The sequence below is a fragment of the Microplitis mediator genome, chromosome 1 (genome assembly GCF_029852145.1).
Source record: "Microplitis mediator isolate UGA2020A chromosome 1, iyMicMedi2.1, whole genome shotgun sequence".
In the NCBI taxonomy this organism is placed as follows: Eukaryota; Metazoa; Arthropoda; class Insecta; order Hymenoptera; family Braconidae; genus Microplitis; species Microplitis mediator.
In genome coordinates this window covers 5,912,919-5,939,281 of record NC_079969.1, presented here as the reverse complement: position 1 = coordinate 5,939,281, position 26,363 = coordinate 5,912,919, and the positions used below count along the sequence as shown (strand labels likewise).

General features: G+C 29.1%; 1 protein-coding gene across 3 annotated transcripts in view; it reads right to left on the bottom strand.

Annotated features, from left to right (window-relative positions):
• Positions 1-1,870: 1,870 nt before the first annotated feature.
• LOC130678125 (suppressor of lurcher protein 1) overlaps positions 1,871-26,363 on the bottom strand; it is a 473,368-nt gene continuing 448,875 nt past the window's right edge. For all 3 annotated transcript variants that reach the window (XM_057485109.1, XM_057485108.1, XM_057485110.1), the window contains exons 11-13: positions 17,658-17,865; positions 12,835-13,079; positions 1,871-4,420 (exon numbers count right to left, since the gene is read on the bottom strand). In XM_057485109.1, coding sequence (XP_057341092.1) covers positions 4,353-4,420; positions 12,835-13,079; positions 17,658-17,865 — 521 coding nt within the window. In that variant the 3' untranslated portion in view covers positions 1,871-4,352. The remainder of the gene's footprint in view (positions 4,421-12,834; positions 13,080-17,657; positions 17,866-26,363) is intronic.

Here is a 26,363-nt window from a genome sequence, read left to right as displayed (position 1 = left end):
AAATAAATTAAAATGAATTGATATTTTCCAATCTTTCTGAATCTTTTTCAATACCAACATAGTTCCATATTTTGGATCGAGTGTAGGATTAAAAAGAATTGAAAGAAATTGCGAATTTTCAATGTTTCTGAATCTTTCTCATTACTAAAATCGTTCCATATTTCGAGTTATGACTTGAATTGAAATAAATTAAAATGAATTCACATTTTCGAATCTTTCTGAATCTTTTTCTAAAATGATGAAAGATTGAATTCTTTTCAATACTTTTGAATTCCATTATAAGAATTAGGAAGTATTCAAATGATCGAAATTTCAATTCCATTTAGTATTTTTTCAAAATCTCAGTATGGATTGAAAAAAATTGAAATAATTTTCAATACTTTTCAATGAGTATTTTTAATCAGGGTGGCACAAAAAGTCGATTTTAATTGATTTTTGAGTGAAAATTATAATGCAGTAGCATTCAATTATTTTTTATCCGAAATTTTAAAAAATTCATTACTTTTCGACAAGGACTATATTAACATCTAAAAAAATTTGGTATGTAACACAGTAATGGTTACCATTCTATATAGGAATTAGAACTATTCTTTTCTCTCCGTGAGGGTAAGCCTTTTTGAATCGTAGAATGTCAAATTTTGAACTAATGATATTTTTGAAACCGACTTAAGGAATTAAGACATATTATCTTATAATTTTCTAAAAGTTGTTCTATGAGAATAAATACAGTGGGAAAATTTCTACGCTGAGAAAAAAAAATATCTGTTGCAAAAATATGCATTTACTGTATTCTTCGCAGCCGTCGTTGGCTCATATTCAACAAGACTGAATGCTTGAGCGAAAGCTGTTTTGCTTGAATAAATTAAATCTAGTTTACAGCGCATTTGTTTTTCTCAGTTTGTAAAATCTACTAAACATGGAATTTTATATTTAAAAAATTCTGTGGCGATGTACTTCGACTACAATTGTCAAATAATTAATAAGACCAAATTTCATGTTAAAATTTTTTTATTGCATTTTTTAAATGGAAAACATAAATTTCACATGAATACAACAAAATTGTCAGTATGATAGAATGTTTTTTTTTTCTTGTAATATTATTACTTAAATATTTTGTTTTCACTTTTTCTTTATTTTTGTTTCTATAAACGCCGACAAGAAAATGCCGACAATAAAGAAAAATTCAATCAAGCGGAAATAGAGTACACACTTATTTCAAAGTCTCGTTAATGGAAAACAATATTTACAAAGTTTCTTTTCTTTTACATACGTCAAAACTTCACATATATGTCTATGTATATATGCATCTATATTTATATATATATTGAAAAAAAAAAAATTTGCAAGTACAAAAAAAATATACAATTAGTAGGAAAATTTTTAAAAATACATTTTTCAATAAAAATTTAAACTTTAATGATTTATGGCCTCAGTTTACGAAAAATTTAACAAAACAGAGAAACGCAAATTACTTTTTATAGTAATTTTGTTTTTCTTTTTTTTTTTTTTGTATTAAATATATAGTCAAAAAAGAAGTATTACAAGTTTCTACAAGTATATTATTTCATTTTGTATTTATTACGATCATTCACTTATGCATTCATCTTACACCCACTTTTTCATTATTATATATCATTAATTTATTACATATATATATTTTTTATTTTATTATTAATAATCTCTTATTCATTAAATTAAATTTATTATATTATTTAACTCTTGAAACAATGTTATAAATAAAATTATATATAATAACATATTTGTTTTTTTTTTTAAACCTATTAAAAAATATTCACAAATTATCTAAAGTACACATATAATTACATTAATATTTACTTATATATTTATAAGTACTGCTAATTAATAGTTTATTATTATTATTATTATTATTATTATTATTATTATTATTATTATTATTATTATTATTATTATTATTATTATTATTATTATTATTATTATTATTATAATTATTATTATTATTATTAAATTAACTATTTTTATTTGATAGTTATTATTATTTCGTAATAAATTACATATTCTTCTATACAATAAAGTAGAATGTTAAGTTTTCAAGTCCCTTGTATTTTATATTGAATTATTTGTTTCTTTTCATTTATTATTAAATTATTATTTATTCACATATACAGTTGTTAACTTGGAAGAATTTATTTTCGTAATAGTCTAGAAGCTTTGGCTATTTAGGCTGTGAAATTTCTTTAAAGTTCTCTCAGAGAGTAAGTCTCCGCCGGTTTTTACCCCCACTATTAGAAAACAAGTCTAATCTCACGCCGTTTCTACACATTAACCTCCAAACCGAATATTTCCGACAATTCCCGACGGCGAACTACTTTCTGAGAGTATCATAACCATTAAATTAACTTGATTCTGCTGGCTAGCCGGAAAAAATAATTAAGATCTAATGATTTCGGCAGACTGTCAACGATTTTATAGTTTATACTTACGGTGATCTCTAAAGATCTTCAATAACCTCGAATTTTAAATGATCTCAGATCTATGGTTATTTCAAAAGATCTATACAATTGATTATCAGCAGGTCTTTGAAAATTTTACAATATCAATGGCCTATCCAAAAGTTCCATAGAATCCACTCAAGTGGGCGAAAAACCGCATAGCAATCAATACAAGTCCATCTAATTTTATGCGGTTTTTGACCCCTTTGAGTGAATTCTATGGAAATTTTCGAATAGGGTGAAGATCTATTTAGATGTATGCAGATCTACACAGATCGAGAAATTATGAATATCAATTTTTCTTAAAAAAGCTACCGAGGTCGCTTTAGATCTGCGAAGATTTCCGTGAATTTTCATAAATCTTCATAGATCTCTCGAAAAAAAAATCCGACAACTTTAAGATCTATCGTGATCTTAAAATTTGCTAGATCTAATTTTTGTAAAAATCAGATCTTCGGAGAGGTAGATCTAATTTATTTTTCCGCGGGCTGCTGACACTGATACTTTAATAATTAATGCAATTAATTATAAAAAATATAGTGTATTACACAGAATGAAACATAACTTTAGAGGCCATATACCGACTTCCACTTCTAGACATTTACTAAAATAAATTTCTGTACTTTTTTAACCTCTAATTTATGATTAAACCATAAATTCATTTTTTATATTTCAGTAACCAGAGAATATAATAAATATAATTTTCTATTAAACAAGTAACTACATGCTTATAACTAGATAACAAACAAAAATAAACAATAGCAATTTATGCTACAAGTGAAATAAGACGATAATTATTCGACAATCGAAGCGATATAATATACGCTTGGGGTTATGTCGCATTCTCATGAAAACGAGGCTTAAGTATGTCGTCATATGAGCTGAGAGTAGACGACAACCACACGAGTTCTCATGTGGATGTAATGTAACTTTTTATATGAATGCTGTAAAATTGCGATTGTTAAATTTATGTCTTTAATCACAGGTAGGATTAATTATTTTTGCAAAAACTTACTACTTATAGTAAAAAAACAACAGATGAGTGAAAACTGTTCTCAAAAAAACAAAAAAATAGTTTTCTATTCATCCGAAAAAAAATCACTCTTAAATTTAATTTTTTTTTCTTAACATTGCTTACAATTATCTTACTTTAAATTTAATTACTTTAACATTTTTATTCTAACAACGACTGAAAATAAAAATAGTATTTTTTTTTAAACAATATTCGTGTAACTTTGCGCATAATATTAGAACTCAGAAAAGGATTACCTATAAGAGTCGCGTAATTATTGTTATTTTACTTAAAATTACAAGTAAAAAAAAAAATAGATTATAAAATATTTAAAATAATGACTTTGTTAATATTAATTTAAGAATTATAAATTTTCTAATTAATTAAACATCGAAGTTCATAATTGCTACTAAGACGAGAGCTTAGATTGTCATTATCACTGTATTCCTTTACCACTTCAACACTTTGTCAATTAGTTGGTAATTATCTTGTCATAAATTGTTGATGATCCTTCCAATATTCCGTAAAGTTATAAGCATCGGGAGTACAAAGGATATTATCACGAGGACTTGAGAAGTACTGATTAATATATGTATATATGTATATATATACATACGCACGCGTTCACCTTTTAAGGTTCGTTGTTAATAATATATCAGTGTAATGTGTAGAGAACAAGAATAGAAATTTAAGTCTTTTTTATCTCACATTTTATATTATTATTATTATTATTATTATTATTATTATTATTATTATTATTATTATTATTATTATTATTAATAATATTATTACTATTATTATTATTATTATTTACTCATTTATTCAGTTTGTAAATTTATTTATTCATTAAATTAATGCAAGTACTGAAACTAGTAGAATTTATTGGTGATACTAAATATAAATATAATATATAATCCTAGTATTACTGCCGTTGCCGCTGAAACAGATAAAACAAAAAATTATTAATAATATTTATGAAATTTATAAATTTTTATCTTATTCAATTAATCAGTTTTATTCTTTTCATTGATTTATTTGCAGACTATTTGATACTAATATGTATAAATGCAGATTTGGGTGGCAATTATTTTTATCTATTTAGATTTATCGGTTTGGACCATAAATATACTGCCTAACATTTAAATAAAAAATCTCAAACTATTGGAAGGCGATTAATAATTTCGAAAAATTGCTCAGAATTGCTATGATTTATAAGATTCTCTAATTATCCTGACAAGAATTTATCAGAAGGGTTCAATGAGGGCCAAATCAGGTTAACCTTATAACCTTATAAGCTTTAGATCAGGATTCCAATAAGGGCCTACCCTGCTTAAAAAATTCGATAGATTCTTATAGACGTATGTATAAGGCCCTATACTTAACTATAGTACTTCTTATAGAACTCATTCATTATTATAAAATTTCTATGGGAATTTATGAGAATCTATTGGATTCTATAAGATTTTCTAAGCAGGGTATGAACTAGTTTATAATTTTATAATTTGTTACTTCTATATTAACCCTTCGTTGGTCGCGTCTTTTTTAGTTTCCCGCTCGCACTGTAGCGAGTCTCTATAGGTTGAGTAGTTGTTAGGCGGCGATTCGCTCATAGCGCGACCAAAGAAGGGTTAAGGGGGACCACTAGTGTGGGAATTTTGAAAAAATCAATTTTTTTGGCATATTTCGATAGCCTATACCTTCAAAAATAACACTAAAATTTAAAGTGCATATCTCGAATAGTTTTTTTGAGTTACAGCCATCTGATGAGCAGCCGCTTATCGGTTTTCAAAAATACATTTTTCAAAATTGATGCAGTTATAACACGTAGACAAATCATCCGATCAGTTTGATTCGAACCTCTAGTTTTCCAATCGAATCGAAATTGTAATTTTGGCAAGCCAAAAATCGTCAAATTACCGCGCGAAATTTGAAATTTTTTTTAAAACTCCGCCATTTTGTTAAATTTCAATTTTTCCTTAGCCCGAGAGTCATGTTACGGAAAATACCTTCTGGTTTAAAAAACTTTTTGGTTTTTTTTTATTTCACTGTGAAGGTCGCTATCACTGCAGACATATGCAGAAAACCGAGCGATCGCCGAGTAAAAAATAGTAGTACGGGAAAGCCATTTTCAAGAAATTTTTCTCCTATATCATGGGATATTTGAGCCCCTTCCCGTGGTGAAATAGCATGAAGCTTAATGCTGGGAGGGGGCAAAAATATCCCACGATCTGACCACGCTGACTATAGCCCCTAACAGTAACTTATAACCAGGTTGTATTGTAATTCAATTTCCGTCAGGTGGCCAACATGGTCCGGGTTTGCCATGTCGCCATAGCATTTTAAACGAGCATAATTTCTCCGTGTGTAAATATATTTATATATATATGTGTATACGATAACAAGTAAACTAAATATAATATTGCCACCATATTTCTCTATGCTTCATATTCATTATACGGAAATACCAAATAATGAATGATTGTCGTCATTATAATCAAGTATATTTTGCATAAATACAATTGATGATTTTCGACCAACAGTTTGTTGTGGTTATATCTTTTTCGGTTATTGTCAACATCTATACATATATATAGCTGGATAAATATGCTCTATATCTATTTATGAAATCTAAATATAGCATGCTGCATGAATTTATGATTATTTCTCTTTCATATATATGATAAAATATAGTGACAGAGAATGGGTAAAGGTACAAATTAGTTTGAATTCAATGAAGCTGCATACCTAACGTTTCACTCGTTATTTATCTCCGTTAAATTGCAGCTTACATGAACAAATTTTGTTAACAACATTGAGCATATTAAAATAATCGTTTGTGATTCGCTATTTCATCAGCAACAGAGATTATTTTGGTTGATTGCATTTGATGTCATTAAACGATGCAACGATTCATTATACTTTGAGTAGAAAATTATTAAAATAGTCGGACTCGGGTTACGAAGTATAAATATGTGGAGTGGGGGCAGGGGTCTGCTTAACAATTTGATTAGTTTATTATCAAACATTCTAATTTATAAGTATAGATGAGTTTATTTAATTTCCACTTTTATAATTTTAATGAAATTTATGTACAAACATCTTGATATGCTTTGTTGCCATGTTAACAATCGCGAAAATGGCGGTTCAAAAATTTTGGTATATCAAAGTTATAAACGCGGCTGTAAGATGTCACTATAATAATAATAATGACCCGTCATTTTATAAATGGTCCGCTAACGGTCTTGTGACCATGGTCACATTTTAGAATTTTAGAATTAAAAAGAATTAGTTAGAATTAAACTTTTTTGAATCCTCTTTTATTCTCTTTAATCCTCCGCGAGAACAGAAATTGAATATTATTTTAGAATTAAAAAGAATAAGTTAGCATTAAACTTTTTGATTCCTTTTTTATTCTCTTGAATCCACCGTGAGAACAAAAATTGCAATATTATTTTAGAATTGAAAAGAATTAGTTAGAATTAAATTTTTTTGAATCCTCTTTTATTCTCTTGAATTCTCAACGAGAACAGAAATCGCAATATTATTTTAGAATTAAAAAGGATAAGTTAGGATTAAAAATATTTGATTCTTTTTTATTCTTTTTAATCCTAAAATGATAATAATTTTTTCGCTAGATGAAGGAGAATTAAAAAGGATTCGTTTTATGTTCGATCTTAATTCTCCGGAGAATTAAGAGTATTGGAGAGTATTAAGTAGTATTAAATATGTTTGCTTTTTTAATCCTTTTTAATTCACTTTTTTAACCAGGGCATGACGTGAGGGCCAAAAATCACCTGACCGGTCAGACTTGCATAACTAATTATTTTTTGTGACAGACACTTGAAATGTATGACATTTAGCGCCTATAGCCGGCAGCTTAAAATATATGATAAGATACAGCTGGTAAAAAAGATGCCAAATCGTTCTAATAGTGACGTCATCATCGGATCAAAAAATATTTTTTGGTTACATGTGCGATAGCAAACGACCAAAAAATATCGAAGTAACTCAACGAGCCATCTTGTGACAAAATTTATCATCATATTAATTCATACACTTACCGACTTCTCTCTCATTTTCAACAAATGCTCAGAACAATCTTACCGAATAAATAAATGCGGGTTATAACCTGTCATTTATAGGCACTAAATGTAGTACATTTCAAATATCTGTCACAAAAACTAATGTATTTATCTAGTGCAATCGAGTTTAAGACGCTCTTGTGTTGGTACCCTCGCCTTCGGGTCGGGCACCAATCTTCACACCTCAAGTCTTAAACACGATCGCACTCGATAGATAAACTACTAGTATATATTTATACATATTTAAATATAAAATTTGATGTATTTACACAGAAAAAAAAGATTTCTTAGTGCAAGAAATTTTGATTTGTCCTAAAAAAATTTTTACTTGCCTCAAGAAATTTTTTGAATTATAAATTGAAAACTTAAAATTTCTTGGAGCGAGAATAACTTTTTTTAGAGCAAGAAAAAATTTTTTGAACTGAGAAATTTTTTCGTGTCTCAAGAAAATTTTTGTTTTTAATTTATAATACAGAAAATTTCTTGCGCCAAGAAATTATTTTTTTCTGTGTATAAATGGATATATCTAAATATATATAAATCTTTTTCTTAAAAGGGGGAAGGGGCGATTATGGAATAGAAAATTATCTAACCCCCGTGTTCCCTATAAAAGTAATGTATAAAATATTATGATTATATTTGCTCAATAATAATAATAGTATTTAATATTGAATCGCGATTACGTTCGATTCAAAGCAACTTTCAATTGGATATTTAACAATGAGCAATACTCAAATAAGTAAAAGTTCAAGGATAGAATCCGATATCCGTTTTCTGCCCGCATATCGCCAAGTTTCTTGTTAAAAAAAAAAAAAAAGTATCAACTAAATAAAAATAGAATAAGATAAAACAAATAAAACTAAAAGTAAAAAAAAAAGGTATCGAGGGATGAAATAAAGGACGGATAAAGCTAGATAAATCCGTTTAAAGCTCTGTAAAAGATTAAAAAGAATTTGGAATCAAAACGAAAATACTAAAAAAAAAGAAAAAAATAAAAAAAACAATTTGGGAACAAATGAATTAATTTGTTGTACCTAGACAAAGGGAAATTACGAGTTACAACTTTTTAAAGTATTCTTGTGATTTTATTAAATAAATTTCTTGTTTTTAATTAAATTAATGTTCTTTATGATAAAACTTTTGCAGCGTTAATTTGAACACTAGCTTTTTTGCGATATTTTGGTAGCTACGTTGTGCGCATTTGTTTGATAGTGAATTGATTATTTAGTGTCAGATTATTGTCAGGTCGTAAAATGCAATTTGATCGGTAACCGATTTTTAAATTGTTTTTTCTTTGAATTCAAATTAAGAAAAATTTGACTCCATACGAAAAATGAAAACTTCTATTTAAAAAATTCTTAGTTTTCAGAAAAAGATTTCAAAATTAGTAACAAATTTGGCTCGGCTCAAAAAATAGCTTCGGTTTCTTACCATTCAAAATTTATATTAATTTTGTAATATTTTACAAAAAAAAAAAAAATTCTTCTTGTACTTTTGTTATAAAATTTTCCACCCCATCAAAATTAATGAAAAAGTTGTTAAAGAGAGAAAGTCAATGAAAATTTGAAAAGATTAAAAAAATAGAAAAAACAAATAGTCTAACTCCATTCGAATGTCGAAAAGTAAACAGCTCAATATGGTTCTATTCATTGAAAGCAGCATCGATAACATATTTCGATAACCTCATGTTATTGGTATGTTTATTTTTTTATCAACTCTATTCATTACTTGTTTTTCCGAACTTTTATTTGTCTATTTTATCTAATTTTTTTTTTTTAATGTCATCCTTTTTATTCGTTTTTTTATTTCCCATCGTTGAATAGCATGACTTTGGCGCGACAATTTTTGTGAATTTTCCGTGTTTTATAGATTTATTTATAAGGAACTACAGGAGGTCAAAAACCTTATTTCAAATGTCTCAAATGTCGCATCAACGATTGCATTAGTAGCATGGTAGTGGTAGTTGTAGTTGTAGTGATTGAAGTGAACCGTAATAGTGATAGTAATGGCAGTTGTTGTAGCAGAGTTCACACAAGTTCGAACAAAATACGTGGCATAAGCTTCTTTTCCACTAGCTTGACACCCACCGTCTTTTTATTTTCTTTTATTTAGTTTTTTGATGTGTGACAATTTAGACAACACGAGAATTCAATTTATATATTTATTTATTTATCAACAAATAAATATATCATTTTAACTATAAATTTACTGTGAAAATATTTTGATAATAATGATCAAATATAATTTAATCGACTGATCCTTTCAATATTAAAAGGAAAGAAAAATTTAACAGTTTATGGATAAATTGAGAAAAATAATCGGATAGTCCGAACTGAGAATCGAACCCAGACTGTGTCGGTTACGCGTCGAGCCCGCTACTTTTTTTTTCTTTTTCAAATAAAGTTTATTTTCATTTAGTCGATACATGTTAATTATAAGTAGAAGTATAGCTTAAGAAATACTTATGGCTATTATTAAAACAAAGTTTTATTAGAGCTATTGGGCACTACCGTGCACTCACGTGCGTAAATGAAGAGCTAGAGGCTATTATACGGAGAGAATTTTATATTAGCGCTAACAATACTTCTTTTGTAGATTCTACTATCTTAGATGGTAATTAAATTTGTAAAAGTCAAGATGATAAATATAATACTCTAAATATTAGTCATTGCAATATAAGATGATAATTCCTAAGATCGAGCGATCGTACAATTTACGATCTAGATGGTTATCTTTACCATCAAAAATAGTTAAAGTACCAATCTTATGATAAAAACTACACAGTAAAGACAAACATTGAATTTTTTAATCATAATGTATGTCTGTGTGTGCGTGCGTATATGTGTGTGTACGATCGATCGATTTTGGGATTCATTATCTTAACTTTTACAGTATGTTATTTAGATATTTAATTTTATAATAGTTGATAGTTAAGGTTACAATCGTATAGTAAACTAACAGATAGTAAAAATCAATGTACAGGTGGTTAATTTTAGGTGACCGACCCAATGAACTTTGAAAATTGAACTTGACAATTTGAACTTTTATGAATGAATTGATGATGATGATGATGATGATGATGAAAAAAAAATTATCTTTGATGAAAGAAATACTAAATTATTCAAAGTTCAAATTTACCAAAGTTCAAATCGCCAAAGTTCAAATTTACCAAAGTTCAAATCGCCAAAGTTCAAATTTACCAAAGTTCAAATTTACCAAAGTTCAAATTTACAAAAGTTCAAATTTCCAAGTTCAAAGTGTAAAAGTTCAAATTTTTGAAGATCATTAGGTATGGAACCAAATTTTATTATTTATATCGTATTTACAATAACAGGGGTTATCAGATATATTCGGCTGAGTTTTTTTCGGAAACAAAATCTCTAAATACAAAATACAGACCGCACATTGAAGCACTACTGTCTAATCTAGCAAAGTGGGCTTAAATTGTTTGACAATATTCGTTTGTTTAAGAGAAAAACTCGGCCAAAGTTTCCATTTACTGCACAAGTGCAACAAAGATAGTACCGTTCGTGGACTTGAGTGTAATAGAGAGAAAAGTACGAACCCCTGATAATAAAAAATAGTATTCGTTACCATTGAAATATGTTAGTTCATTTTACAATACTTGGATGATAGTATTTACCATAAAATACTCTCCGTGCAGAGCTTTATTTCGCTATTATGAGTGGAATTAGTGCGATGTATGAATATTGACGGTGATTAAAGAAAACGAGAAAAATAGACTTATAGAAAAACCCGTCTGTCGCCGAGTGTTCTACCAGCTGAGCTATCCAAGCCTATGCCGTATTCCGTTCAATTTATCTATCCATTGAGCCACGCCGTCTATCGTACGGTAGCATTTTGAAATTACATAAAAAATCGGTAACTGCTACTTTCCGTGAAAAATTGGAGAAAAGTGAAGTAGTTGGATAAATAACGCAAATCAAACGTTATTACTCGCGCTTTGAGGTGTAGTTGGCTCATAAAGTTTTTAAAATATCCAATCATATAATATATACAGCAAACTGATCACTACTTTATATGCTGGTCTTCAGTAGAGTTATTGATCAAGATAAACATAATTTGAGAAATGCTAGATACAATATTTATGTTTGATATAATCAAACATACGATGTAACTATCAGTCAATATCAGTATCAAATTCAACTACGGTTATTAAAGCTAATTACTATAGCATTGATTCTAAGTCAGTGTGAGTATGTAAAAGTCAATAACTTGATAGATTGGATTGATGGAAGTCATCAACAGATATAACGTTGTGTAATAATAATTATAACATGATAATAATAATATGACCATAATTCAGTAGTAAGTCATATTAGTTACAGCAGTCCATTAGCAAATATATACGAAGTGTTGTGACGTGTCTGAAATGTATATAGGGATAAAACTGCTGTAGCTGAATGAAATTTCACATTTGAAAATGTATTTATATTTCTAATAAGTAATCCAGCGTAATTAGTTCATATTAACTACTTTTGAAGAAACAAATTGTTTACCAAGCATTCGCGCAAGTGGGGGGTGGGGGTTGAATTACGAGACAACCCTGATTAAACAAAACGATTTAATGATGAATGTATGTCTGTATAGTAATAAAATTGAATCGTTTTGAATTGATCTGAATCGTTTCTTTTAATCAGGGAATGTCTATTATATGAAATTCGGAAGGTTTTCGCATATTATTTTATTGATGACAAATAAATAAAATACGTCAATAATTTGGATGTTATTTCTAATAAATAATTTCCTTCCATTATTTTTGTTAATAAAATACATATTTTTCATTTACACTAAAAATCTAAGGCATCTTTCCAACTACTAGCTTATGCTACACAAAAAAATCCAACGCTCTTCTCGATACTAATCCATTAAAAGAATTGCAATCCTACTTTTTCGTCCAATAATATAAATAGATTATCGCTACCTATGCATATATCAATACATTTATCCATATATTTATTTACTTAGCTTAATTAAACCTCGAAAATATCAGTAATGAAAAAGTGATTAATATTTTAATAAAACCTTTTTCAAAGACATTGACAAGATACTTCGTAAGAAGAAAGTTGTTTTTATTTTATAGAAAAATGTAATGATGGCATTGAATCTATTAAAAGATTAAAGGTACATTTAATGGTCTCTCGTTTCAGCTGACTAATGGGAACATGATAAATATCGATTATATAAGTGAAGTAGGGGTAAGAGTAATAATAATGGTAAGAGTAAAAGTGATAGCAAGTAATCTTACCCGTGGAAGTGGATCCATTAAGAGGTGTCTTCATCGTATAATTATCTTCTTCGTCGAAGAAGACATAGCTGGCATTGAAGCCTGTCCCGTCCAGTCGATCGTTACTTTTGAATGTCACCCGAAAGAACTTCCGGTCGCTTTTGACGTCGAACTCCTTCAGTTGGCCACAATGTCGCGAGTGCTTCCGATCGCGTGTCATATAGTTTGAAAATTCAACGTAATCACTTGCTGACACTGCTTCGCAACTGGAACAAAAGACCTAAGTTAGAAACTTAAGGGCCTATCTTATGTTCAGTTAACTTAGACAGTATTGTCTGCTTATTTTGATGACGATAATGTCTTAATTATATTTGAGAGGTAATTTTTAATCAGTAGTACTATAAATTTACTGGCATTGATCATTTTTCATGAAGGATTTCAAATAATGAATCAACTGTAACAATATTGTTGATATCAAAGTATAATTTATGACCTAAATAGTGATCTTATATTTTTTAGTTCGGGGTAGACTAACGAAAACTTTTATTGAAGTCTCTTTTATTTTTTTGACATCATTTTTTATCTCAGAACTTCCTTATTTATTCGGACCTAAGTGGCTATTTGTATGATTGATTTATTTTCTGACGTCTACATACATATATATACAAATGTATATCTAAAACTCAAAGACAACCCTAAAATCTCCAGATATCTTTACTGTTTACTTCTCTTCCCAACTGACTTATGACGTAAATTTATCATCTATTAACGTCAGCAAAAAATGTCACTGTTATTTATGTATCCATTGTGACATATAAAATGTATGACTAAATCGATTTCGTGACACAAGTATATGGTCAAAAATGACAGTATCGTCATATTTTATATCTATTGCTTGTATTTCAACCCACTATTCTTCAATAATAAATTTATCTGAGATTGTTATTGTATCATGAAAACATAAGCAGAATATTATCTTTGATAATATATATATAGTACAATAAACAATATTTATTTATCAACCTAAACTTTGACTAAAGCCCTCCCAGAAAGTAAGTCACCGTCGGGAATCGTCGGAAATTTTCGGTTTATAATGTTAATGTTTAGTAACGGCGTGAGATTCGACTTGTTTTCTTATAATGGGTAAATATAAAGTAATAAAAATCAACAAAAAAAGTACGATAAGAAGAACATTCCTCACAAAAATGGCTGCAGTGTGTGTTTGTTTACATGTAAAATTGCCAGTTTTAACAGTAATGATTTGTTATAAAAAAACGAGGGCTACACTAGTGTTTTTCGAAAGGAACCTTTTCTACATAATTTTGAAGATTGAGAAAAAAAAATTAAGTCGTTTCGTCAAGTTGTTCTCGAGATATCCGTACCATAACCTTTTTTTGAACCACAGGCTAATGAACGTCCACAATAAATTTTTTTTATTTAACTTTTTTTTATATTAATACGCATCAAACAACTTAAAAAAAATATCAGGCTTATTCATTAGTGTTTCCTCTTTACAATGATGTGTTTTTCATAGCGTGTAAGTGTGATATGAAAATAATATATACAGTTTAATGTAAGGAAATCGCGTGACCTTGACAAGCCGGTTATAAAGCACAATCTTTCCGCTTCGCGTTCGAGGCGCACAATAACATTTTATGATTTGTAGGTTACAACTACATCAAAATATGTTCTCTATTGACGTATACTAATCTATAGAACACTGAGAATATTAAACGTCATATGCGTAAAAAATATACGTAATTGATATGCGTAAGTGATATTAATTGAGGTTAAATCTATTTGAGACCAGTATTCTGAAAGAAAAAAAAAATACTAATTCATTCTATTACTCAGTCAAAAAATCTAATAACTATTTTCCTAGACCGTTTAATTGAAATAAACTAATTAACTTTCAATTAAATTATCTATCACACTTTCGTATCTGTACTCAAAAATATTAAAAAAATAAAAAGTAAAAGCTTTAAATTGTTTGGGAAACAAAAACAATTAATCCCTCCCAATCAAAGTTGATCAAAGCATCCATCCAAACAACTACTTTAATCCCAAACTCTGCAGAGTTTCCAATGTCATCTATAGATGTCACCATCACAACATCACTTACAAAACATTCTACCAACTTTACATCACCTTTATTCTCACATACTGCCTGTATACTAGGTACATACTATAACGCTGTATCCACTGTCATGCAATTGAATTTAATAGTAAACGTGAAACTTGTTGGTATATAAAGTTGTACAAGCATGACGGTTTGTATCAAGTTGAGTTTCATACTCATTAGATTAATGATACATACTATAACGAAAATTATTATTTCATTTAAATATTCGATTTAATATAAATATATAATATATAACTTCGAAACGTATACAGCGAATTTTCTCTTCTTATTTTATAATAACGCGGTCCCAATATTTTGTTAAAGTTGATAATGGTGTTATTTCATTTTATCACCACGCGGTGTTAAATTGAGCCCATTTTTAACACCGCTCTTTTTGCAGTGTATGGTGCCTTCTTCTGTATTTAAATTTTATAGAAGTTATTTATCTTCAATAATTTTGTTTTTTCGAAATTTTTATTGACTGACGGTATTGCAAATCTCTTTTCTCACACGGAGAGCAAAGAATAGTTATAATTCCAATAGAGAATGGTAACCATTACTATGTTACATAGTAACGAGGATTTTTTAGCGTCGAGAATCACGGGATAGACTAATCTCCCCCATTTTACATGGTAACGTTGGCTATGTCAGCATAGGAATGATTACCATTCTACATTGACGAGAGAACTATGTAAATAAACGTGACGTAAGGACAAAATTGAAGCCCAAAATGGATTTACTTTCTACACAGTTCTCAATCTCCGAAGTCCAACTTGTCCCTCAAAAACCTCACGTAGTATTTTGAGGTCCGAACTGGAATTAGTTTTTTGACTCGGGATTCTTTTCTAGAGGTGGGTACTCGGAGAAAAAAATATTGTTCCTCGAACGATCTAAAGTATAGCAACTCGTAAATCGTTACCACAACAATATGTATACTTATGGTAACAATACCGTATCGTTCCTGAATTATCTATTAGACAGCTGTGAGCCCTATACGACTTTCCGTAATCGTCACCTCACACGGCATCACCTAACCTATTTAATCATCCATTTCCGCGTCTATTTTGTGTATCGGGTATAATTGTTGCTAGCAGACGCTTAATAAATTAATTATTTTATTTAATCAAAATTATTTATTTATCATTTATTTATTAATGATAAAGATTTTTAAATGTCTCATATCATTTGCAACGCACGTGACGTCAGATAGGGCTCAGAACGATACGGTTTAGCTGTCAGACCGATACGGTATAGGTCTCAGAGCTATCTACCAGATTGTTGTTATCTACCGGAACGATACAGTAGATCGTAGCAGTAACAATCTAGTAGATAACTTTTTCGGATTGTTACTGTAACTATACAGTATACTTCTCAGAACAATATTTTTTTCTCCGTGTAGTTCCAGACCTGTATAGTTCCATGAATTATGTCTTTTGTCGGACACGTATCGGTTCGTTCCTCAAAATTTACTTTAGTACACTGACTAGTTCTTTTTTGTCCGCCACTGCCGTCATTACCAACAAGCAGTAAAGCAGCAGAATAATTTTTGATTGGTGATTTCTTATGAAACTTTGAGTTGAATACCAATCATAATTCATTCTCTATTTAGTATAAAATAATATAGTTCGCCGTGAATGCGTCTTAAACACATAGGTCGCATAGCATAATTTTGTGTATACTAGAATATTTTGTATGTCTACGTTCTAAATACTGAACCTTCATGAGAATTAAAAACATTAAATAGTTCCACGGATATGATTTCAGGAACTAGTTCCTTTTCGCTCCGGAAACGTTCCAGGTTCAATCCAGAATTTTCCCGGAACTACCCACCTCTATTCTTTTCTCTCCGTGAACTTAAATTAGATATCATTCGCATGCCAATTAAATATCATTTTTTTCAAATAAAAGAAAAGTAGATTTTTTTACTTCTTTTTAGGGATGGTCTGTTTTGCCTGCTCGGGGAAAAAATGTCTACATACGGCAGAAACTTAGTTTAATTACTTAAAATGAAATAAAAAAAAGACGATTCACCGTATATTCAGATGCACAAAAATCCATTATTTATTTACCGGTCCCGTTTTGCCCGCCCTTCCCTCCCCCCTATGTAATTTATGGTTAGCAAGAAAGCAAACAATTAATTATTCTCTATAATTGTTTATATTAAAATGAAAAATTTACGATTATTTAATAACTTAATGCAATTTTTTAATATCAATTAACAATAATAACCATATTTTTAATATTCTCGATGGTCAAATTTATATAAAAATATTTTTCACATTTTTTTTTTGAATTTTAAAAATGAAAAAAATCATCATTTTAAGTATGAAAAGTATGATAATTATTTTATTTCACAAAAAAAAAATACTTTTAATAAAAATGAAAATATATACATATAAAATTTAATAATATGATAAATTAAAAAAAGTTTTGTATGAACTCAACTTTAAATGGTTAAATTAAGTCAAGAAAGATAAATGGTTAAAACTTTCTCGATTTACTAGAGTTAATAATGAAAATAAATATTGACTATAAGAGTAATGTAAGTATTGAAGTTAAAAAAAAAAATTCATAGTAATATCAAAGTAAAATAAAATATAAAATTTAAAAACCAAATTAAAGAAAAATAAAAAGAAATTTAATTAAATGTAAAAAATTAATATAGATTTTAAAGTAATAAAAGTTAATTAAATATTATAAATAAAATTTATATTAAACTTACGGTAATACTCCTTCAACGTCAAAATAATGAAAATGTAGGTGTACTTTTTCCGTCGGCTGAGCATTAAAAAAATAATGGCATTCTGTATCACGTGGATAAAATCCTGGATAATTTGGTGATGCAAATGTACCATTTCGTGTTTCATTACTGTTGAATACAAATGCGCATGGAAAACTGGATTCTTGTCGACCAGTTGTTATTCCAAAGTCTAATTAAACATGTAAACAAAACAAATATTTATGTATTAATTAATATTTATTATTTTAATTATTTATTGTTAGAGTATAACGTAACAATATATTAATTTTAGAATCTATGATAATCAAGTTGAGTTTCATACTTGAAACGCATTCAGCGAGAGGAAAATTAATTAAAATTTTTAAAATCGATTTATTATTTTTTTAACCGTCCCTAGTTAGAACTGAACGCTACTTTAAGTGCTCAATATACTTAAATATATGTATTTTAGTACTTGATATTCTTAGGTTTTATAAAACGTAATAAATTTGCGTAGTGGATGATATTTTATTTATTTAATTTCCTCGGGGCGAAATTTACTTCGAAGGGAAGTTTTAGAAATATTATTTATGAAAAAAAACTCTGCAAAGGGAAATCGAAGTAAAAACTTGCAGGTTACCCTGATTAATCAACTGAATTCGACCGAATTAAAAATTTTAATTCTGTTATATTCTGTCGAATTCTGCAAAACAGAATTCAACTGAATTAAAAATTTGAATTTAAATTAAACAGAATAAATTTGATTTAAAAATTTGAAATTCGTTTTAATTCAGTTTAATTTGAATTCAGAACCAGAAATTGGAGAATTATTTTCGAATTAATCAGAATTAAACCGAATAGAATTATTTAAATTCATTTTAATTTGGACAAATTCTATAACGTCGTTATATGCCTAACATCGGACTCATAAACTTTTCCATTAAACACCGATCATTTCTGATAGGTCGGATGCAGTGTCGAAATCTTCTTAAAGCACTAGTACATCCCCTCTACCCCGAAATGTTACAAAAATGGGCGTGATATATCCCTACTCTATAACCCAAGTTATCGAAATGTTCAAAATAGACCACCGGAGTGAACTCACCTTTACTCAGAGCTACATTACTAGAAAAAAAATCTGTCTATCGGTTAACCCTGCGGGCCAGCTCCAAAACTTCCCGCTGTTTTCGAGCTCCTCGAGCTCGAAAACATTGTTGTGAATACATTTTCGAGCTCTTCGAGCTCGAAAATACTTTAGTGTGCCATTGTTTTAAAAAAAAACCGATTTTAGCATTTCTTTCTCCCACGATATCTCAGGAATGAATTGACCGATTTTGATGGTTGCAGCGGCAATCGGCGTATTTTATTGAGTTCTAGAGCTGATAAAATTTTGAAGTTGATCGTATAAGTCGATTCTGAGAAATCAATAAAAAACTAAAATAAAAAAAAATTTTTAATTCTTATTCTTTGTATAACTTGTAAACTACATGACCGATTTACCCCAAAATCTAATCAAGACTAAGTTTTGGTGAGCTCTTTCGATCGCCACCAAGTACGTTCAAATCGGTTCATCCGTTCCAAAGATATCGTCGGACAAAAAAAAGTTCACACACACACACACACACACACACACACACACACACACACACACACACACACACACACACACACACACACACACACACACACACACGGACGTCCACCCGGGAATAGTCAGAATAGTTTCCTAGGACCTCAAAACGTCGACATCTGATGAAAACTCGATTTTCGAAAATCGGACCGAAACCAATAACTTCCCTTTTTTGAAAATTTGCAATTTTCTTAGCGGGAAGTTAAAAAATTCTCTAGATTGCACAGACCTTAAATTTAACGGCAAGCGACTGTAGATCGTTATCAAGCGTTACCTTAAGTTCATAACCTTATTTGTAAATTTAAAAAAACATCTATTAGATGTTTTATTAGGTCAGTATTCATGTTTAATTAATAAAACAATAAATTATAAATACGATTTTGAATTCGATTAAAAAAATGAATATTCACCCTGGTCTAAAATCGTTTTGTTTCATGCCTTGTCACACAATATACTATTATTTTTTTTAAACCCGTGAATGTGACAAATTACATCATAGAATATTGTTGAAATAGAAAAAAAACAAAACTGATGAGAATTCACAGCTGAAAAGTATTAATTGTTTTTCAATAAAAATGAATGAAAATAAAGCGTCAACAGTATATTTACCGCAGTAGTTGTATTTCGAATGGGCTTATCAGTGATGAATCAATATCACTGAGTATTTAATTACATTTATTGCTTTCATCGTAGTTATACAAATCACCGTCGATTGTAATGGTAAATTATTATAAATTTGATTATTAATAATGCAGGTTTGCGGCAATCCCGACATGGGTTATATTTAATAAAGCAACGAATACTCAATGATGACATTGTAAAATATTTAAAAAATAATCATATTCAGTAAATGAAATTTGAAAATAATTGTGAGGTGGAAAGAGATTTAAAATTTTTTTACTCATGTTAACATTTGAAAATTTAATTTTATTGCCTTTAATTGAATTATATAAAAAATATGTGGTATTATAAATTTATACTGCCATACAAAACATTCAAAAGCTACAATGAACAAATTGGATGACGACAAATAGAATTATATAAAATGAAAAATATCGCATTGTAGGCATATATATATTATTACATGAAAAAACCTTTTGTGAAAGGGCATCAATAATCCACAATGACATAGAATATTATGATGAAATGAAATAGATTTTTATGAAATTGAATTATATTTTTTTAATCAATTTAATTATGATATTGTTGTTACAAATTATCATGTCACGTTATGACTCATTTGATTTAATTAATTGATTAATATATAAATTATTAGTTAATTAATCGCTGAATTATTAACATTTTGGAGAAAGTAATTGATTAAAAAAAAAAAATAGGTAAAGCAAATACATAAAAGATTTTCAGAAGGTCAACAGGATCAAACTGATACAGTTGTCTGTGTATATAGAACCTGGATTGAGTCTATGTTTTAATGAGAAACCGGAGATACAAAGGTATGTCCTTTTGATTCTGATATGACTGCTAGAGATCATAGTGTCACTCAGTTTGTCTGAGGACTTAGCAGAGATAAGTACTCTACTGAATCCAGAGTTAATGATAATCGGGTTTCTGTTACCTAACACTCAGAATAAATCTTCACTAGCATTAAGCTTATAAATCGATGTTATGAAGTTGCTGAAGTAGAAATGTATTTAAAGAAGTTATGTGGGCATAAAAAAAAAAATACAAAGATTTGAATCTTAATATGAGCGTTTGATGCTTCAGAAAAATACTAATGAACAATATTGGAAAACACTAATGCACTAATATTTTGACTTCTAATGCTTCAGTGTTAATAGTGAAGTGGACTAATGATCATTAATAGAAGACTAATCAGTACTCATCACTTCCAATAGTGTTGAAAGATTCACTAGTCAGAGTATTAATGATCACTAATAAAACACTCATCGATACTAATAAATTTTCAGTATTGTTCGTGTTCATTAGTTTTTTTTCCGTAAAGGGAGTCCTGCACTTTTTTTTATTTCTTTCTGGAAAAATCCAAGATTTTGATAGAGAACCTAAAATATGAATTTTTCTTGTACTTCTTAAATACGACCATTTTCTTATTTATTGTTATTTTATTTACGCATAAAACTAAAGTTTCCGTTCCACTGTAAAAAGAGCGGTGTTAAAAATGGACTCATTTTAACTCCGCCCGGTGTTAAAATAAAATTACACCGGTGTTAAATCGGGGTAACCGGTGTAAAAGCGGAGTAAAATCGGTGTAAAGGCGGGATAACCGGTGTAAAAACAGAGTAACATCGGTGTAAAAACGGGATAACCGGTGTAAAAGCAGGGTAAACTGCCTCCGCTTGGATTATTAACTTTAAAGATTATAAAACACAAAAAATGTCAGTTCTTTATGAAAATTAATAAATAATATCATTTATTAACAAGTATAGTGATCGAGTAAGTAAAAATATTCACAAAGTAAAATATTTTAACACCGGTAAAGAATATCTACACCGGCGGCGGCGTTATTTTAACACCGGTCTAGAATATTTACACCGGTTTCGGCGTTATTTTAACACCGGTACAAAATATTTACACCGCTGGCGGCGTTATTTTCACACCGCTTTCGGGGGTAAATTTAACACCGATAATTTTAACACCTACACCGTTTGGACTTACCCCGGTGATTTTTTACAGTGTCATTATTATTCAACTTAAACATCATATTCAACTTTGAGTAGTCAAATTAAAATCGCGGGTTCAATGCTTGTTTAGTAAATCGATACAATTCTAATTTCAGATACATGCGAATCAGCGGTTCGAAAATGATCAATTTCTTCCCTAGGGGGTGGTACTTATTTCAAATCGCTAAATTAGTTTCGTACTTTATTTCAACCCTTTCTAAATAGGAATTGTTTATTATAAACCTCAGAATGACCACATGTTGTTTTAACGAACCAAATTGACGGTTGAGCTTAAACATGCGCTATTGGTTTCAAATCAGCTCAATTTGGATGGATCTAAATGCGGAAACTCGAAGCTCTGTCTAATGCAAGTAATTATGAAAAATCTATTACATGACTTAGAATGAAATGCGATTTCAGACAAGCGAGATAGTAATTAAAATGTTCTCGAATATAATAAATTTATATAAAATTGATTTATAGGAATTTTCTTCTTTTTACTATTTTATAAAAATAAAAATTAAAAATGTTATTGAAAACTCTCTTGAGAGTTATTTTATATTTTTTGTAGAATCTCTAAGTAAAGTTGGAAGAAATTTATGAGGAATGATATTACAAGTATGATTTTTTTATTTATTTTCATTGCCTCAAAAAAAAAAATAATTATATATCAAGGAATAGTTGAAAAAAAAAAAACTTACTAAATAAGTGGATCATGAAAAGTCTAGGTCTCTAAGCAGATTAAAACCCTCCAATTAAATTTATGAATAAAATTTTTTTTTTATAAGATAAAATGATGGCAATATAAAACTTTGAAAAGTTGTTTTATAATATTGCCATTAATTTGATGATAATATTTATTGATTATTTTACAATTCATTAATTAATAATCAACAAGTAGAAAGTAATCTTATTCATTAAAATTCTATTTTTATTGCAAATAATTGAAATAGCTCTTTAACCCGCTTTGAAAATTGAGAATTTTCAAAAAAAGGGAAGTTATTGGTTTCGGTTCGGTTTTCGAAAATTAAATTTCCATCAGATGTCGACATTTTGAGCTCCTAAAAAGCTATTCTATTTTCAGGTGGACGTTCGTCCGTCCGTGTGTGTTAAATAATTTTTGTCTTACTATTTTTGTTTGAATGTTTTTCGCGGCAATAGAAAGGACCTATTGAGACTTAAAGTTGATTAAATTTTGAAGTCGATCGACTGAGTAGTTTTCAAGTTGTTAGAGAAATTAAAATAAAAAATTAGTATATTACACACCTAGGGAGAAAAATAGGACATTGTAACTCACGTGTATAATTGCCTACCCGAGCTAAAGTCGGATTGAGACGTCTTACTTTCCTCCGTAGTGTGTACACTATTTTTTACCAGATCTGTACCTGAAAGTTTAAATTTTTGCCTCTGTGGGAAGTATCGCGCATGCGCTAATTTTTACAATTTGTTTTTTCATAAAAGAACAGAACGTCTTTCTTCCCTCTAAACAGGGCAGAAATTTAAACTTCTGAAGCAGATATGGTTAAAAATTTCGAACACAATGCTTCGGTCCGCACGTTAAATTTTACACTCGTTGTAAAAACGCATCACAAACCTTAAGCTCATATCGCAACATCGCGACTGTCGGTAAATCGCCACTTTGCGTCCAAGTTACATAAATATCTGCTCCATCAAACTCACGTTTACTTGCCTCCCTATCCGATATTATTCAAGAAGGATCGGAAAAGCACAGCAGTTATTAAAGAAGGGATCTTAATATTCAAATTTGAAACAGTAGCGGGACTATTAATTAAGATATTCATGTAAAAAAGTGTATTTTTATTCCCAATACCAGGGACGTTGGTGGTTTGTACGTGGGTACGTCAACACAATTCCTCACGAAAAATGCAAATAATTGGCCTCATTCTTTTTCCATTGGCTTTAGAATTTTAATGTCTAGAACTCTATTGGAAATCAATATTTAAATCCTTCTGGTTTGATTGTAATAAACAGATTAACCACAAAACCGACGATTTTATTAAATTCCAAGTATAAATACTTTTTTGTCCTTTGATTTTCTTAACTAAGTGGTTTGAACGTCACCAAACAAAATCAGTTGAACGAAAAAAAATGATGAATATTTATAACCTGATAATGCTAAAACTTTTTTTCATTAATTGCAACCAACATAAAATGCATACAGGGGATGTTTTATTTAAAATAACCTCGTGTGTAAATGAGTACTCAAAAAAAGTATGTTAGTAACCCAGAAGGTTTTTGAAAAAAAATTTAAATTTAATTGAACGAAATGCACATATATGAATTCGCTCCGTCCGGATTGAATTTAGCGCTACAAGCGGAAATATTTATAACAATAATAGCATTATACTAAATAGACAGGCTAATTTGTAATGTTATTTATGTAAATAACATCCTATTATTTATTTTATAAAAAGTCATAGGGACTTGACTTGAGAAAATTTCGCACTCCAACTTTTAATCCAAAAGAAATAATTAATAGTTTAAAAACTAGCAGAAGTTGATGTGCTGTGGGTGGCAAAAGTTAGCAAAATTAATGCAATACGCATTATTAAATGCAGTGGCGTTAGACAAACAAGTATTACCGACGTATTTTATAAAGTTCAACTAGTGGGAATTAGAGGTTAGCTGTCGGAAAACTGTAAAATTCATAGTCTGAATTATAGAAGGCGCTCATACAATCAATGACAAAACATATATCAGTAAGACTTCACTATTTAATGACATACTTCTTCGTTTAATTATTAATTTTATATTATAGTACACGGAAAGAAAATTATGGGAAGTTTTGCTATGCATTATGAGAATGGTTCCCATAATGGTATGGGAATAGTACCTATACTACTATAGGGATGGTTCCTATATATTATGGGAACCATTCCCATAATAGTATGAGAATAGTTCCCATACCATTATGGGAATGGTTCCCATAATGGTATGGGAACTATTCTCATACTATTATGGGAATGGTTCCCATAATATATAGGAACCATCCCTATAATATTATAAAATTTTTTTTTGCACAATAGTGTAGAAATTTCCCAAAATTTGAATTTTCTTGAATGTTTTGTGCTGACAAAAATTTCTTGTTAAAAATTTTAATGTTTTTTTGCCAAATACGATTTTTTTTTTCAATGTTTGAATTTTTGTTTTTATGTTTAATAATATTTCTGTGTATTGTAGAAGTGATTACCACACTTCTTTAAAATAATTTTTTCATGATAATATGGGAACCAATCCCATAATATTACAGGAATGGTTCCTATAATAGTATGGGAACTATTCCCATAATATTATGGGAATCATTCCCATAATGGTATACGAACCATTCCAATTGCATTATGGGAATCATTCCCATAATGTTATGGGAATAGTTCCCATAATGTTATGGGAATAGTTCCCATACTATTATAGGAACCATTCCCATAATATTATGGGAATGGTTCCTATAATATTATAGAAAGTATTCCTATAAATTATAGGAACCATTCCCATAAATTATAGGAATGATTCCCATAATATTATAGAAAGTATTCCTATAAATTATAGGAACCATTCCTATAATTATGGGAATCATTCCCATAATTATAGGGACTATTCCCATAATTATGGGAAACATTCCTATAATTATAGGAACCGCTCCCATAATTTATGGTCGTAATTCCTATGATGGTATAGGAAAAAATTTCACACAATTATGGGAACCGCTGCCATAATTTTCTTTCCGTGTACATGATTATTTACTTTTTACTTCATAGAATTAAATGTCATATCGCTAGTATTTAGTTGGTAAATTTGCTACCTCTGGCGCTGGTTCTGTTTTGCACAGAGCAAATATATATAATTGAGTCTGCAAAATTATGAGTTTTTCTCCCGCTAGTAGGTTATGATAAAGTCTAGAATTCGTACTAACGCGCATGCGCAGTAATAACTTAATTGTAGAAAAATGGTGGAAGGAAAGATCATTCTTTTACGAACTGTATACACGCATTCGGACATAACCTTAAAAAATATGTAACTAAAAAGTTTATAGAAAACTGAACTGAAAAAAAACTTATTTTTAAATTTTCTATATAACTGAAATACTGTTTTTTTGTTGGCCTTAATCATCCCAGATAGCAAAATGACGTCTTGATAATCACAAAACTGACGTCTTATTTATGGAGTCTTTAAGAACTCTCAATTAAGAGTTCGTAGAAATGACACCTTTAAGAAGTCATTATAAGACTTCTTGAGAACGCCTTCAAAAAGACCAAGTAAAGCAGTCATTCCGATTTGAATGCTGTCTGGGATAATATTAATAATAGTTATGTTATAATGATTTATATGTACGCGGTTCTGTTTTCTACAGAAAACTACTAAATAGTGAACAATGGAATGTTCCTTATCATATTACTATATTCACCTTTGAGTTTCCGTCCA